Here is a 13,017-nt window from a genome sequence, read left to right as displayed (position 1 = left end):
AGCAAACCTGATGGAGTCAAGAGAAATACTCTTTCTTTGAATCCAGGAAAATACATTTTTCATGTGAGTGCTGGGACATTTAGATAAGGTACAGTAGTATTCCTGAATATAACTTATATTGGACTTCCAGAACACCTCAGGATTCTCTTCTTTTGCACATGTTGTAGGTAACGATGACGATGAACACAAGGCTGAGAAACCCTGTCACGGATATTGCTCCTATCAGCACCTCCATTGGAGTGTTGCCCTCTGCTCCTAAAATGAAGAACAGAACATACAGCGTAAGTACCACCGCAGACTGCAACCTTTCACCATGATGATAAGATACGGCTTTACAGCTGCTGTGGTGTATCAGGTACCGAGTCATGTGATGGCAGCCCTCAACTCAGCTGAACAGGAGAAACAGTTTGTTAAGTTTACAACAAATAAATTAGTTTGCTTGATGACTGTAGGGGCGTAATTTCATGTCTGCACAGCTCTAATAATGCTAAAAATAACACTTAGATGGTCATTAGGGTGCATCAAAAAATACAATTATTGAATTTTTATATGGCTGGGTACTAAAAGTGTTCCAATATATGTAGAAACAACACATATAAAATATTTTTCCAATACATGATTATTTAGGGGTGCCACCATACATCTGTTTTTGTGGAATAAAGTGGTGAACAGTTCAATGGTCGCCATGGAGATTTGAGGTCAGCAAAGACTGCAGCTCAAGAACTCTAAGGTGATATTTATATGTTTTTGTTGGTATTTATACTCCTATTACATATTACTAGCAAATTTGTATTTTTGTTTTTGTAATTTGAATGATTTGTAGTCATATTTATAGGTATTTAGTGCTCATTGCCTCTACTGTAGCTAACATTAGCTAGCTACAGTTTGCTAATGACAGTTAGCTAATAGCTGAGCAAGCATAACATCAACAACAGTAATATAGAGTAGACAGTATTACTGATGCCTCATATTTATTGAGAGTAGTACTGTAGTCCTACATCAGGGGCCTCAAACACGCGGCCCGTGGGCCAAATGTGGCCCGCAGGACACTAGTTTGAGGCCCCCGCCTTGATAAGAAAGTTTAATGTTAGTGCGGCCCGCTCAAGTTTGATATGGATGCTGTATGGTATCATGTACCCAGAAAAAATTATTACGTTTGATTAATGTTCATGTTAAAGGTTAAATAACTGTTAATAGTTATCCTCCCTATCCGTGTGGAAGTGGTAAGTTGTTGGCTATTTAAGTTTAAAGGAAATAACTTGAAGGCTACCGTCTAGGTCGCTAACTCGCTAGTTTGCGAGTCTCAAGACCCTGCAGTTGCGCAATATGTTGTAAATAAAAAAAATTAGACTAGAAATTGCACATTTTCTGAAATTTTACAAAAGTTTATGTGTGAGGTGGCACCCCTAAATCTCAATGGATTTCCTCAAAACTTTGCAAAAGACATTTTTATGTTCATTCGAAAAAAATGCAATGCCAGCCAAATTGATATTATGAATTTAAAATTTCACATTGCAATGGTCGTACAAAAATATTCAGTTCAGTTGAGTGATACTGAATCCTACCTCCAGAAATTCACTTATTGCGGTGGGGTCAGTGGTTTGGTTTGGGCCATCGCTGTTACAATCGCTATTATCGCTATCGCTATTATGTCGTCTCTACGTACGATAGGTGGTATATTCCATCAATTAGTTTCCCTGCGACAGGGCCTACATTGGTGCTGTCTAATAACTCACCATCATGACCACTTCCTGTGTTCCCAGTGGGTACTAGCATGTGTTTGACATTCTCCAAGTGTCCATCGTTGCGCTCTGGTTTTATCCCAAGGAGATGGCACATCAGCGGGTACACGTTGACCAAGTCAAACGGATTGACGATCAAGTTCTTCTGAAAATTGGGCCCCACCGCTCTGAAGAAGGCTTTCATGTCCATGACTTCATTGTCAAAGCCGTGATCCCCTTTGTTGAATTGCAGTGGTAAAAACTACATGGAGACAGAAACGAGAAGTTGTATGAGAAACATATGTGATAATGAGATGTACCAGCAGATAGTAACCACTGTTTTGGATCTTCTAGTCAGGAATGTCTTCTAGAAACTTAAGCCTCGGACAGAATCGCTCACCCCACTGATGACATATCCAGGGTCAGACAACAGGATAATGGGAAGCAGTCGTGGATGGGAACTGTAGTGCAGCCTCTCTGGAATCTCCTCCTTTTTGTACACATGAAGGTGAGGGTGGCCTCCTTTCAGAGCCTGATAGACCTTCTCCAGCTTCCCTTCTTTTGGAAGCAGCATTCCCAAAGGACCATAATCCAAGAGTTGGAACCGGATATCATTGAAGGTGAAGCCTGGGATCTTAGACAAGACGATCCTTTGAATTTGTCCTTCAGGTAAGATTCTCGTCATTCCATGATCAGCAGTAATGATGATATTGAGTCGGTCAGTTAAACCATGGTGATGGATCTTGTCCCGAATGTAGCCCACAGTACGATCCACTTGTTGGACCATTTTCTGGCATTCTGGAGAATCTGGCCCATATTTGTGTCCGACTAGATCTGGTTCCCCGAAGTACAAGGAGACAAAATCCAGGTCCTGCTTGTGGAACCATTCTCCAATCACCTTATCGATGTTCAGCCTCCATTCTGTCTCGTTTCCGTGATCGTAGATAGGAGGTTCCACTTGCCTCACATTTACTGTTTCTCCTCGGTAAGTGGCAGCCGTGCCAGGGAAATGCAGCGACCCCGTTTTTAAACCCTAGAAATTCAAACACAGAACAGTCCTTAAGTCATTTTATAGTTCTTAGTTTGTTCCAAAACAGGAACCATTTTGACTAACATAATATTTTGTACACTCATTCTACCCGCTATAGAGTAGGGTAACATGAGTGTGGAGGTAAAAATATATGCTTATTTATTTGCCCTCATCCATGAATCTGTTATTATTTGACCGTTATGTGTGTAGGGCTCTAATAATGTTAAAAAGCCTATTTAGAGGACCGTATGCAGCTTTTCTATTATTATATTATCTATTATTATAATATTTATAAATAAGAAATCCTGCTTTGCAGAAATTCACTGATCATGGTTGGGTCTGGAACCATTCATTCATTCGTTTTCTACCGCTTTTCCTCACGAGGTATTTAATATGTTAAATAATAAATAATAATAAAAAATAAATAATATGTTAAAAATATTCCATAGTTTTTGCCTCAAATAAGCATTTTCAAGCATCCATCCATCTATTTTCTATGTTGCTTATCCTCACCAAGGTCGTGGAGTATGCTGGAGCCTATCCCAGCTGTCTTCGGGCGAGAGGCGGGGTACACCCTGGACTGGTCGCCAGCCAATCACAGGGCACATATGTATAGACAAACAACCATTCACACTCACATTCATACCTATGGACAATTTGGAGTCGCTAATTAACCTAGCATGTTTTTTGGAAAGTGGGAAGAAACCGGAGTACCCGGAGAAAACCCACACATGCACGGGGAGAACATGGTGGGAGGGTGGGATTGAACCCTGGTCTCCTAGCTGTGAGGTCTGTGCACTAACCACTCGACCGCCGTGCAGCCGGTCTGGAACCAATGAACCGCAATAGACAAGGGATGAGTGTACTGTTTACTGTGTACTGTGTACTGTGTACTGTGTACTGTGTACTGTGTACTGTGTACTGTGTACTGTGTACTGTGTACTGTGTACTGTGTACTGTGTACTGTGTACTACATGGCTAAAGCATGTTTCCCTACTGTAGGTTTAGTGTTGTTTTGATGGCAGAGAAGACAGCCAGTAATGGAGTCTATTCACTTTACTGAGTCTGACTAATGAAAGCAACGGGATTCATGAGATAAACATCAAACTGGTTTCATGAGGCTTTGAAGAAGCAGAAGGCTATGTGGAATCAACCTGTCTTTGTGCCGTTATCCAGATGGGTAAGCTGCCGTTGTCCCAGTAGGAATCAACAAACTGAGTAGCATGGTACTGTTTCTTCTCCTGAGTGGTTGTGTTGAACCAAATATTGTGGATCACCCCGTGATTCTCCACAAAATTTCCTGCATGGAGAAAAGGCACAAATGATGCACAAGACACATAAATGGTAAGGAGTAGAGAAATGAGTATGAATATGAACATTAATGTATGCTGGATTACTGTGTGGAATGCAATTGTAACTCATTTGCGTAACATTTCTCTTCATCAACAGCCATCTTCCTGGTCTACTCGGCTAACCCTGGGTGGAATACTCCCACAACACCCTGGTCAGATCCGACACAGGGGTCTCCCCGTTTTATGCAACCTAGGGGATTCCATCATGAACTCTGAGGTACCTACTTTATAGAACACGGGTCTCAAACTCGCGGCCCGCGGGCCAAATGCGGCACGCGAGATGCTAGTTTGAGGCCCCCACCTCGATACCAAAGTTTAATGTTGAAATGACAGCTTAAAGCTGTGTGCACACCGGACACAATTAACATGATTTTGCCCCCGCCCATACTGTTACCCTACCCAGTTACCCCGCCCTGTTTTGCTTTGGATTAGCAATGAAGCTAAAGGCTTATGACGCTGGGTACAAATAAATGCAGGAATAAAACGGAAAATACACGTCAAGATAAAGCATCTCATCAAACATGTTGTTAAAGTTACGACGCTGCTGCCAGATGGAACTGAGTACGATGCTAACTTGCTAATTGGGTAAAATTATTAAGTTTCATTAATGTTCATGTTAAAGGTTAAATAACTGTTAATACTGTACATTTGAATCTGGAAAAAATAATTTCTCTACCAACTGTATGTGGTTTCTTACGTTTTTCTTATTTGCTGTTTTGTTATTATTTTACTTATTTATTACTGATTGATTGATTTATTGTCTTTATTCTTAATTTGTTTATTTATTTATTTTTTCTCTTATTTTGTGTATCGAAAAATTAAGATTAAGAGAACAGTGGAATGTTTTATCAGATATTTTGGTGTGGAAAACCGGAACCAAAGTACTGAAAAAGTGTAGGGTATAGCAGAAGCAAAATCGGTTTGTCTGTCCGTTGTAGAAATACGCTTAGCATGGAGGCTTAATGAAACAAGGACGTTTTTTATGAAGAAGAAGAAATGTGTGCTCGTTATTAAGAGATTTTTTTTTACCTGTCAGCAGCGAGAAGTGAGCAGGGCTGGTGATGGTGAGAAAGGGTGGCGTGACATAGACTGCTTTCACGCCATCCTTGGCCATCTGATCCAGGTTGGGGGTTTCAAGATCCCGGTCATAATCCCAACGGAAGCCATCAAAGGAGATGAGCAGCAGCTTGTTCCCTGCAGACCGTGCTGGAGCAGCTTCACAGGGTGGCCAGACAATGTGGCATAAGACGCAAAGGTAGAGGAAGGTGTAGGACATTCTTAGGCTGGCTCTGCTTCCTAACACATCGAGAGGCTCTCCAGACACGGTACGTTAATGGTGTAAATGTAGTTGATACCTGCCCCCCCCCTCCCCCCCTCTAAACTATCAAGGCTTTTGATGGAAGCAGCCCTGCTCTCCTTAATCAGGAATATTGGCTAGCACGACCCACAAACACCAGCGTTTATCATTTTACGATGGAATTAGCTGATATAGGGAGATAATCCCAGACTGAAACCTGAAACTTGAACCCGCTCGATGTGTTGTAAAATAGCACAGCTTTTGTCATGCTAATTGTAGTCATAGCTGCACTAAAGTGGTAGGTTTATTATATATTACTTATGATAAGAGCTAAATGTAATCACGTTTATAAAAATGGTTGAACTAGTCCTACAACCCACTAGTCCTACAATCCACTAGTCCTCCAACTCACTAGTCCTACAACTACCTAGTCCTACAACCCACTAGTCCTACAACCCACTAGTCCTACAATCCACTAGTCCTCCAACTCACTAGTCCTACAACCCACTAGTCCTACAACCCACTAGTCCTACAATCCACTAGTCCTCCAACTCACTAGTCCTACAACTACCTAGTCCTACAACCCACTAGTCCTACAACCCACTAGTCCTACAATCCACTAGTCCTCCAACTCACTAGTCCTACAACCCACTAGTCCTACAACCCACTAGTCCTACAATCCACTAGTCCTCCAACTCACTAGTCCTACAACTACCTAGTCCTACAACCCACTAGTCCTACAACTAACTAGTCCTACAACTACCTAGTCCTACAACCCACTACTCCTACAACCCACTACTCCTACAACCCACTAGTCCTACAACTACCTAGTCCTATAACCACTAGTCCTACAACCCACTAGTCCTACAACCTACTAGTCCTACAACCCACTAGTCCTACAATCCACTAGTCCTCCAACTCACTAGTCCTACAACCCACTAGTCCTACAACTAACTAGTACTACAACCCACTAGTCCTACAACTAACTAGTCCTACAACTACCTAGTCCTACAACCCACTACTCCTACAACCCACTAGTCCTACAACTACCTAGTCTTATAACCACTAGTCCTACAACCCACTAGTCCTACAACCCACTAGTCCTACAACCCACCAGTCCTACAACTACCTAGTCCTACAACCCACTAATCCTACAACCCACTAGTCCTACAACTACCTAGTCCTACAACTACCTAGTCCTACAACCCACTAATCCTACAACCCACTAGTCCTACAACTACCTAGTCCTACAACCCACTAGTCCTACAACCCACTAGTCCTACAACTACCTAGTCGTACAAGTACCTAGTCCTACAACCCACTAGTCCTACAACTACCTAGTCCTACAACCCACTAGTCCTACAACCCACTAGTCCTACAACCAACTAGTCCTACAACCCACTAGTCCTACAACTACCTAGTCGTACAACTACCTAGTCGTACAACTACGTAGTCCTACAACCCACTAATCCTACAAAACCACTAGTCCTACAAGCCACTAGTCCTACAACCCACTAGTCCTACAACCCACTAGTCCTACAACTACCTAGTCCTACAACCCACTAGTCCTACAACCCACTAGTCCTACAACCCACTAGTCCTACAACTACCTAGTCCTACAATCCACTAGTCCTACAACTACCTCATCCTAGTTGAAGTGGTGCCACCTAACCAACAGCAATAAACACCTACCTATCTACGGACATATCTACCTATACAGATTGTCAAATCCAACTTGAAGTTATTACCACCTCCTGGTGTCCACAAAGTAGAATAAAATCTAAATGAGTAAATAATAGTTATCTGTTATTGGTAAGCCTGAATATTTTTCTTATCATGCATCCTGAATGCAGAATTCCTTCTACAGACAAATGCCAGTGAATGCTTGTCTTCAAGCGGCTGTCATTATGTTGGAAACAGCTTATGGCCAAAAAAATAAAAAAAGAAAACCTTGGTCGCATGGACTCAATAAAGACTGGACTTTGTCATCAAGATGGAGGTAGGATTTATTCAAGGACGGATTTTATGCTTGATAAGGATCATGGAGGTAGGACATTGCCAAGTGGGAATTCAATAGAACCAAATCAATCAAGTCACACCGATGCAGAATATAGGAACTATTGATCCTGTGACACTAAACACAGCATGCATACACTGGACAGTAGAACCTTGATTAGCGTCATTAGTTTGTTCCAGAATGTCAGACTCAAACTGAAACAGATGCTAACCAAATAACATGTTTAGAATATATATTCAATGAATCTGTTACAGAAAGCCAGGAACGAAACCGTGAATTTCTGTTGCCATAGAACCCAACATTCTGTGTGCCTTGAAATTAGTCTGGTGCTGAATGAGTTAAAGAACCAACCTGATTAGTGATGAGATACTTGAAAAACATTAATCCGAGACATAACAGGCAACAAACCAACCAACCAACCAATTCACTCGGTGGTAAGAATTAGTTCTGATACCAGTACAGTATATGTCAAGTCATTGACTCGCAGTCAACGCCAATGTGTCTGGGAGCCCTCAAAAACTGGTTAGCTTGTCGCCCGTGGCCTCCTGAGCGGTGTACTCCGGTTTAAACCTGAAAGAAGACAAATCAGGCCAGAAAAAGTGAGAATAGGAATAACGAGGTTGCGAAATTTCAAGTGATTCGTCTCCACCTTTTGTTTGGGTGCACACAAAATAACATGGAAGCTTCAAAGACCCATGTTTGTATTTATTGGGTACCAAATTCATAAACCTTACGAGTGCTTTAAAAATACATCAAATCCGACAAACAAAAGATGGATAATTGGATTAGAATTTGGATTTCTGCTTGGAGCCAATTACCTCTTTTCCGCTGACCTCCTTTTCCACAAAGTGTGGGAGGTCAACGCTACAAACACCAGTGCCAGAAAGCCAGTCACTGCTGATAAACCCGTCACAATTTGTGACCGAGTCTGTAGTTTTTGACCTGGATGCAGATGGAAACAAGTATGAGGAGATTAGAAACTGTATTAATTTGCCAGACGAGCACACTCTTATCTCGACGCAGATAAAGGTTTTCGCCGCCTTGCCAGCATCATTCTGTCAATAATGCTACAATGGGGCCATACACATAACAAATCCAAATTAAATCCAACAAAATCTTAATATTGTGTTATTGTCTATGAAAGTTTAGCTTAGCAAGACCGTCAACAGTGAAAGCAGGTTTAGGTGATCATGACCACTTAGACGTCTTACCGTTATGATCTCCTCCTGTGTTTATCTTGGGTACCAGCATGTGTTTGGTGTTGTCTAGGTGCCCATCGTTGACCTCGGGCTCGATGCCCAATAGATGGCACATCAGTGAGTACACATTGACCGTCTCAAAGGGTTCAACCACCAGGTTTTTCTTGAAGTCAGGCCCCACCGCCCTAAAGAAGGGCTTCATGTCTAACTCTTGATTGTCAAAGCCGTGTTCTCCTTTGTGAAACTGCAAAGGAAGAAACTAAGATTTGGGGAGAAGACAGAAAAGAACAATAATTAACCTTTAGCAACAAACCCATACAAATACTTTATAACCACACAGTTATTTTGTTATACTTTGTTCAATGTGCTGTAGTACTGTAGTATTTTACAATGAATCAATAAATTACAACAGTATGACATGATGATGACTTTTTTAAGCAGGGCGGGTAGAATGGACCGTATCTTAGCCATGTTGAAAAACGATGAAAAATGCAGTTTTGGTAACATTCTCAATGTTCTTTTGAAAGGATAGAGTCCGATCCAATATTACCCACGAGTACAATCTTGCATGGGTACCAAGTCTGCAATACATTCCCAGAATTCCTCCAAGAAGCCTGAGGAGGGACCAGGGAGGACGGTAGAGAAGTGGTAGATGAAATGGTAACGAGGTGGACGATTGCAAAACGAGGACCTCAAATGTTTTAAATTCGGAATTGGAGCAGGTTAAGAACAGATTCATGGACGAGTACAAGGCATCAAACTTTTAAAATCATTTGGTTCGAGGTGCATCCCGAGTCATCCAAACTGTGTAAGTCCAGTCAAGTCCAAGTCGCGGGACTCAAGTTTACACCTCAGTCAAAGAGTTGGAGAACCCCTTCAATACACAACAGTTCTGTCAGTTTTCCTGACTGAATAATAACTCTTGGACACAAAAGAGGCGGGGTACACCCTGGACTGGTGGCCAGCCAATCACAGGGCACATATAGACAAACAACCATTCACACTCACATTCATACCTATGGACAATTTGGATTATTACAATTTGGCTAATTAACCTAGCATGTTTTTGGAATGTGGGAGGAAACCGGAGTACCCGGAGAAAACCCACGCATGCACGGGGAGGGTGGGATTGAACCCTGGTCTCCTAGCTGTGAGGTCTGCGCGCTAACCACTCGACCGCCGTGCAGCCCGTCTGGAATCAATGAACCGCAATAGACGATGGATGACTGTACTGTGTACTCTGTACTGTGTACTGTGTACTGTGTACTGTGTACTGTGTACTGTGTACTGTGTACTGTGTACTGTGTACTGTATACTGTGTACTGCATGGCTAAAGCATGTTTCCCTACTGTAGGTTTAGTATTGTTTTGATGGCAGAGTGGACAGCCAGTAATGGAGTCTACTCACGCCAATTAACCTAGCATGTTTTTGGAATGTGGGAGGAAACCGGATTACCCGGAGAAAACCGGGGAGAACATGCAAACCCCACACAGAGATGGCCGAGGGTGGAATCGAACCCTGGCCCGAAATGAACAGATATCACATGCAATACTTTCCTATGAACATTCACTTAACTGTGATATGAAATATTGCAGTTTCTCACCCCATTGATGACATATCCAGGATCAGCGAAGAGAATGATGGGGAGAAGTCGTGGGTGGGTACCGTAGTGCAGTCTTTCCGGCATTTCCTCTTTTTTATACACATGAAGGTGAGGGTGGCCGCCCTTTAGCGCTTGATACACCTTCTCCAACTTCCCTGTCTTCGGAAGCAGCATCCCAGTAGGCCCATAATCTACCAGATGGAACTTGATATCCCTGAAGTTAAAACCTGGTATCTGCGACAGCATGATTTCTTCAACTTGTTCCCCTCGAAAGACTTTAGTCATCCCGTGGTCAGCAGTGATGATGATGTTGAGTCGGTCAGCTAAACCGTGGTAATAGATCTGGTCCCGGATGTAGCCCACGGTACGATCCACTTGCTGCACCATCTTACGGCGTTCTTCGGAATCTGGTCCATACTTGTGGCCGACCTTATCTGGTTCCCCAAAGTACAAGGTGACAAAGTCCAGGTCCTGTTGGTGGAACCATTCTCCAATCACTTTATCGATGTTACGCCTCCATTCTTTTTCGTTTGAATAGTCGTAGAAACGCGGTTCCACCTGCCTCACTTTCACTATCTCTTTTTTGTAGGTAGCCGCTGTGCCCGGGAAATGGAGAGAGCCTGCTTTTACACCCTGCAAGAGGATAGCACAGCATGACGGACTGGAGAGTCAAGCTCCACTGTGGAATGGACCAAAATGGAGCCAAATAGGAGGTGAGCTACTTGTTAAAGTAGTTGAAGTCGTTGAAGTATTTGTACTCTTTATACAGGACACACAAATATTTCATTCATTCATTTTCTACCGCTCATCCTCACAAGGATCGCGGTGGGTGGTTCTGGAGCCTATCCCAGCTGTCTTCGGGCGAGAGGCGTGGTACACCCTGGACTGGTGGCCAGCCAATCACAGGGCACATATAGACAAACAACCATTCACACTCACATTCATACCTATGGACAATTTGGAGTGGCCAATTAACCTAGCATGTTTTTGGAATGTGGGAGGAAACCCACAGGGAGAACATGCAAACTCCACACAGAGATGGCCAAGGGTGGGATTGAACTCGGGTCTCCTAGCTGTGAGGTCTGCACGCTAACCACAAGACCGCCGTGCAGCCCAGATGGCAATATATCATCTTATAGTATTTTTCACTGTAAGAGTAAGAGATCTCGTCTATCGTCTCACCTCCCCCGCTATTTATTCATTCATTTTTTACCGCTTATCCTCACAATGGTCGCAGGGAGGTGCTGGAGCCTATCCCAGCTGTCTTCAGGTGAGAGGCGGGGTACACCCTGGACTGGTGGCCAGCCAATCACAGGGCACATATAGACAAACAACCATTCACACTCACATTCATACCTATGGACAATTTGGAGTCGCCAATTAACCTAGCATGTTTTTGGAATGTGGGAGGAAACCGGAGTACCCGGAGAAAACCCACGCATGCACGGGGAGAACATGCAAACTCCACACAGAGATGACCGAGAGTGGAATTGAACCGTGGTCTCCTAGCTGTGAGGTCTGCGCGCTAACACAAATATTTACATTCTTATTTTCTTAATTCTCTTAAAAATCCATTCAATTTCGGCTTGTGTCAGATTGTACAAAAGTGTGTACTTTTCAACCAGTCACACAGTACAAATGGACTAAATACTATAAGTCAGGTAATAAAAGGAGGCTCGACATTTTAGACACTCATTGCAATGTTTATGTTATTGATAAAATGAATAATTTCATAAATAAATAAAAGTCATAAAACAAAAAACAATACAGTATTAGGGTTTGTCCCATAAATATTGCCATGCACCTGTCTCTGTGCTGTTATCCAGATGGGCAAGCTGCCGTTGTCCCAGTAGGAATCAACAAACTGGGTCATGTAGTACTGCTTCTTCTCCTGGGTGGACGTGTTGAACCACATGTTGTGTATCACTCCATGGTTCTCCACGTAGCGCCCTGATTAGAAAGATGCAAACACAGTATGGACTTTATTAAATCTAAGCTATGAAAGTTTATACTTATGGTCGGATGTACATTTTAAGGTCCACATTAAGTAAACCAGGGCAGTTTGGTGTACATGACTGTTTCTAATCTGACTTCTCAGATGGACGAGTTTGGGTTTACTCGTTGGGTTTTTAGTGGGTTTACCTGACGCAGATCTTGATCACGACTATAGGATTCCTTATGGAAACCCTTGACTTAAAACCAAGGATTACATGACAAAGGCGCTGTTACCTGTAATCAGGGTGAAGTGCGCGGGGCTGGTGATGGTGATAAACGGTGGGGTCACATACTTTGCTTTCACTCCATCCTTAGCCATTTTGTCCAGATTGGGGGTGTCCACGTCTTGATCGTAATCCCACCGGAAGCCGTCAAAAGAAACGAGTAGCAACTTGTTCCTAACTGACCCACCGAAACCAGACTGCAGCCCAGAAACAGAACCTCCTAATGGGGCTGCAGCACAAGGAGCGCTGACGATCACTCCAAAGACAACCATGGAGAGCAAACCCATGTCTGGCCGTGAAGACGTACACATGTGAGTGCAGGCTGAAAAATGTGAGAATGGCTGACTGTTTTTTTTTTTTTAGTGTGCAAACAGACTAGATATGACTCATTATACTGCACACACAAACCTCAAACAAATACGACAAAAGAAGAGACACACTATCATGACACTTAATCTGCCCTTAAACCGTAGCTAGATCACCATCTTAGCTTATCTTATCATCTCATAAAGGGCTTTATTCCTATACAACCCTAAGTTTTGAAGGTCCAGCAATTCAGTATGTGGCAGAGGAACAAGT

The 13,017-nt window shown here is 42.8% G+C and overlaps 3 protein-coding genes and 1 long non-coding RNA gene across 4 annotated transcripts in view; 2 read left to right on the top strand and 2 right to left on the bottom strand.

Moving 5' to 3' along the window:
* Positions 1-13,017, top strand: part of tfam (transcription factor A, mitochondrial) — a 31,600-nt gene that overhangs the window by 13,721 nt on the left and 4,862 nt on the right. The window lies entirely within an intron of this gene.
* LOC144898144 (uncharacterized) lies at positions 47-1,100 on the top strand. Its single transcript, XR_013627046.1, has 3 exons — positions 47-88; positions 168-281; positions 356-1,100. It is a non-coding gene; the product is annotated as an uncharacterized LOC144898144 (long non-coding RNA).
* LOC131110013 (ectonucleotide pyrophosphatase/phosphodiesterase family member 7-like) lies at positions 1,304-2,855 on the bottom strand. The gene is made up of 4 exons (XM_078789172.1): positions 2,850-2,855; positions 2,122-2,754; positions 1,737-1,983; positions 1,304-1,311 (listed from the first exon to the last, which is right to left on the bottom strand). Exons 1-4 carry the CDS (start codon positions 2,853-2,855, stop codon positions 1,304-1,306), a joined length of 894 nt encoding a protein of 297 aa, XP_078645298.1.
* LOC131110014 (ectonucleotide pyrophosphatase/phosphodiesterase family member 7) lies at positions 7,930-12,725 on the bottom strand. The gene is made up of 6 exons (XM_058062655.2): positions 12,449-12,725; positions 12,024-12,169; positions 10,220-10,852; positions 8,629-8,875; positions 8,236-8,359; positions 7,930-7,987 (listed from the first exon to the last, which is right to left on the bottom strand). The coding sequence occupies exons 1-6, from the start codon at positions 12,723-12,725 to the stop codon at positions 7,930-7,932; spliced, it is 1,485 nt and encodes a 494-aa protein (XP_057918638.2).

Source organism: Doryrhamphus excisus, linkage group LG2 (assembly GCF_037039965.1).
Source record: "Doryrhamphus excisus strain RoL-2023G ecotype Guam linkage group LG2, RoL_Dexc_Guam_v1.1, whole genome shotgun sequence".
Taxonomy (NCBI): Eukaryota; Metazoa; Chordata; class Actinopteri; order Syngnathiformes; family Syngnathidae; genus Doryrhamphus; species Doryrhamphus excisus.
This window is presented reverse-complemented; position numbering and strand designations above follow the sequence as displayed.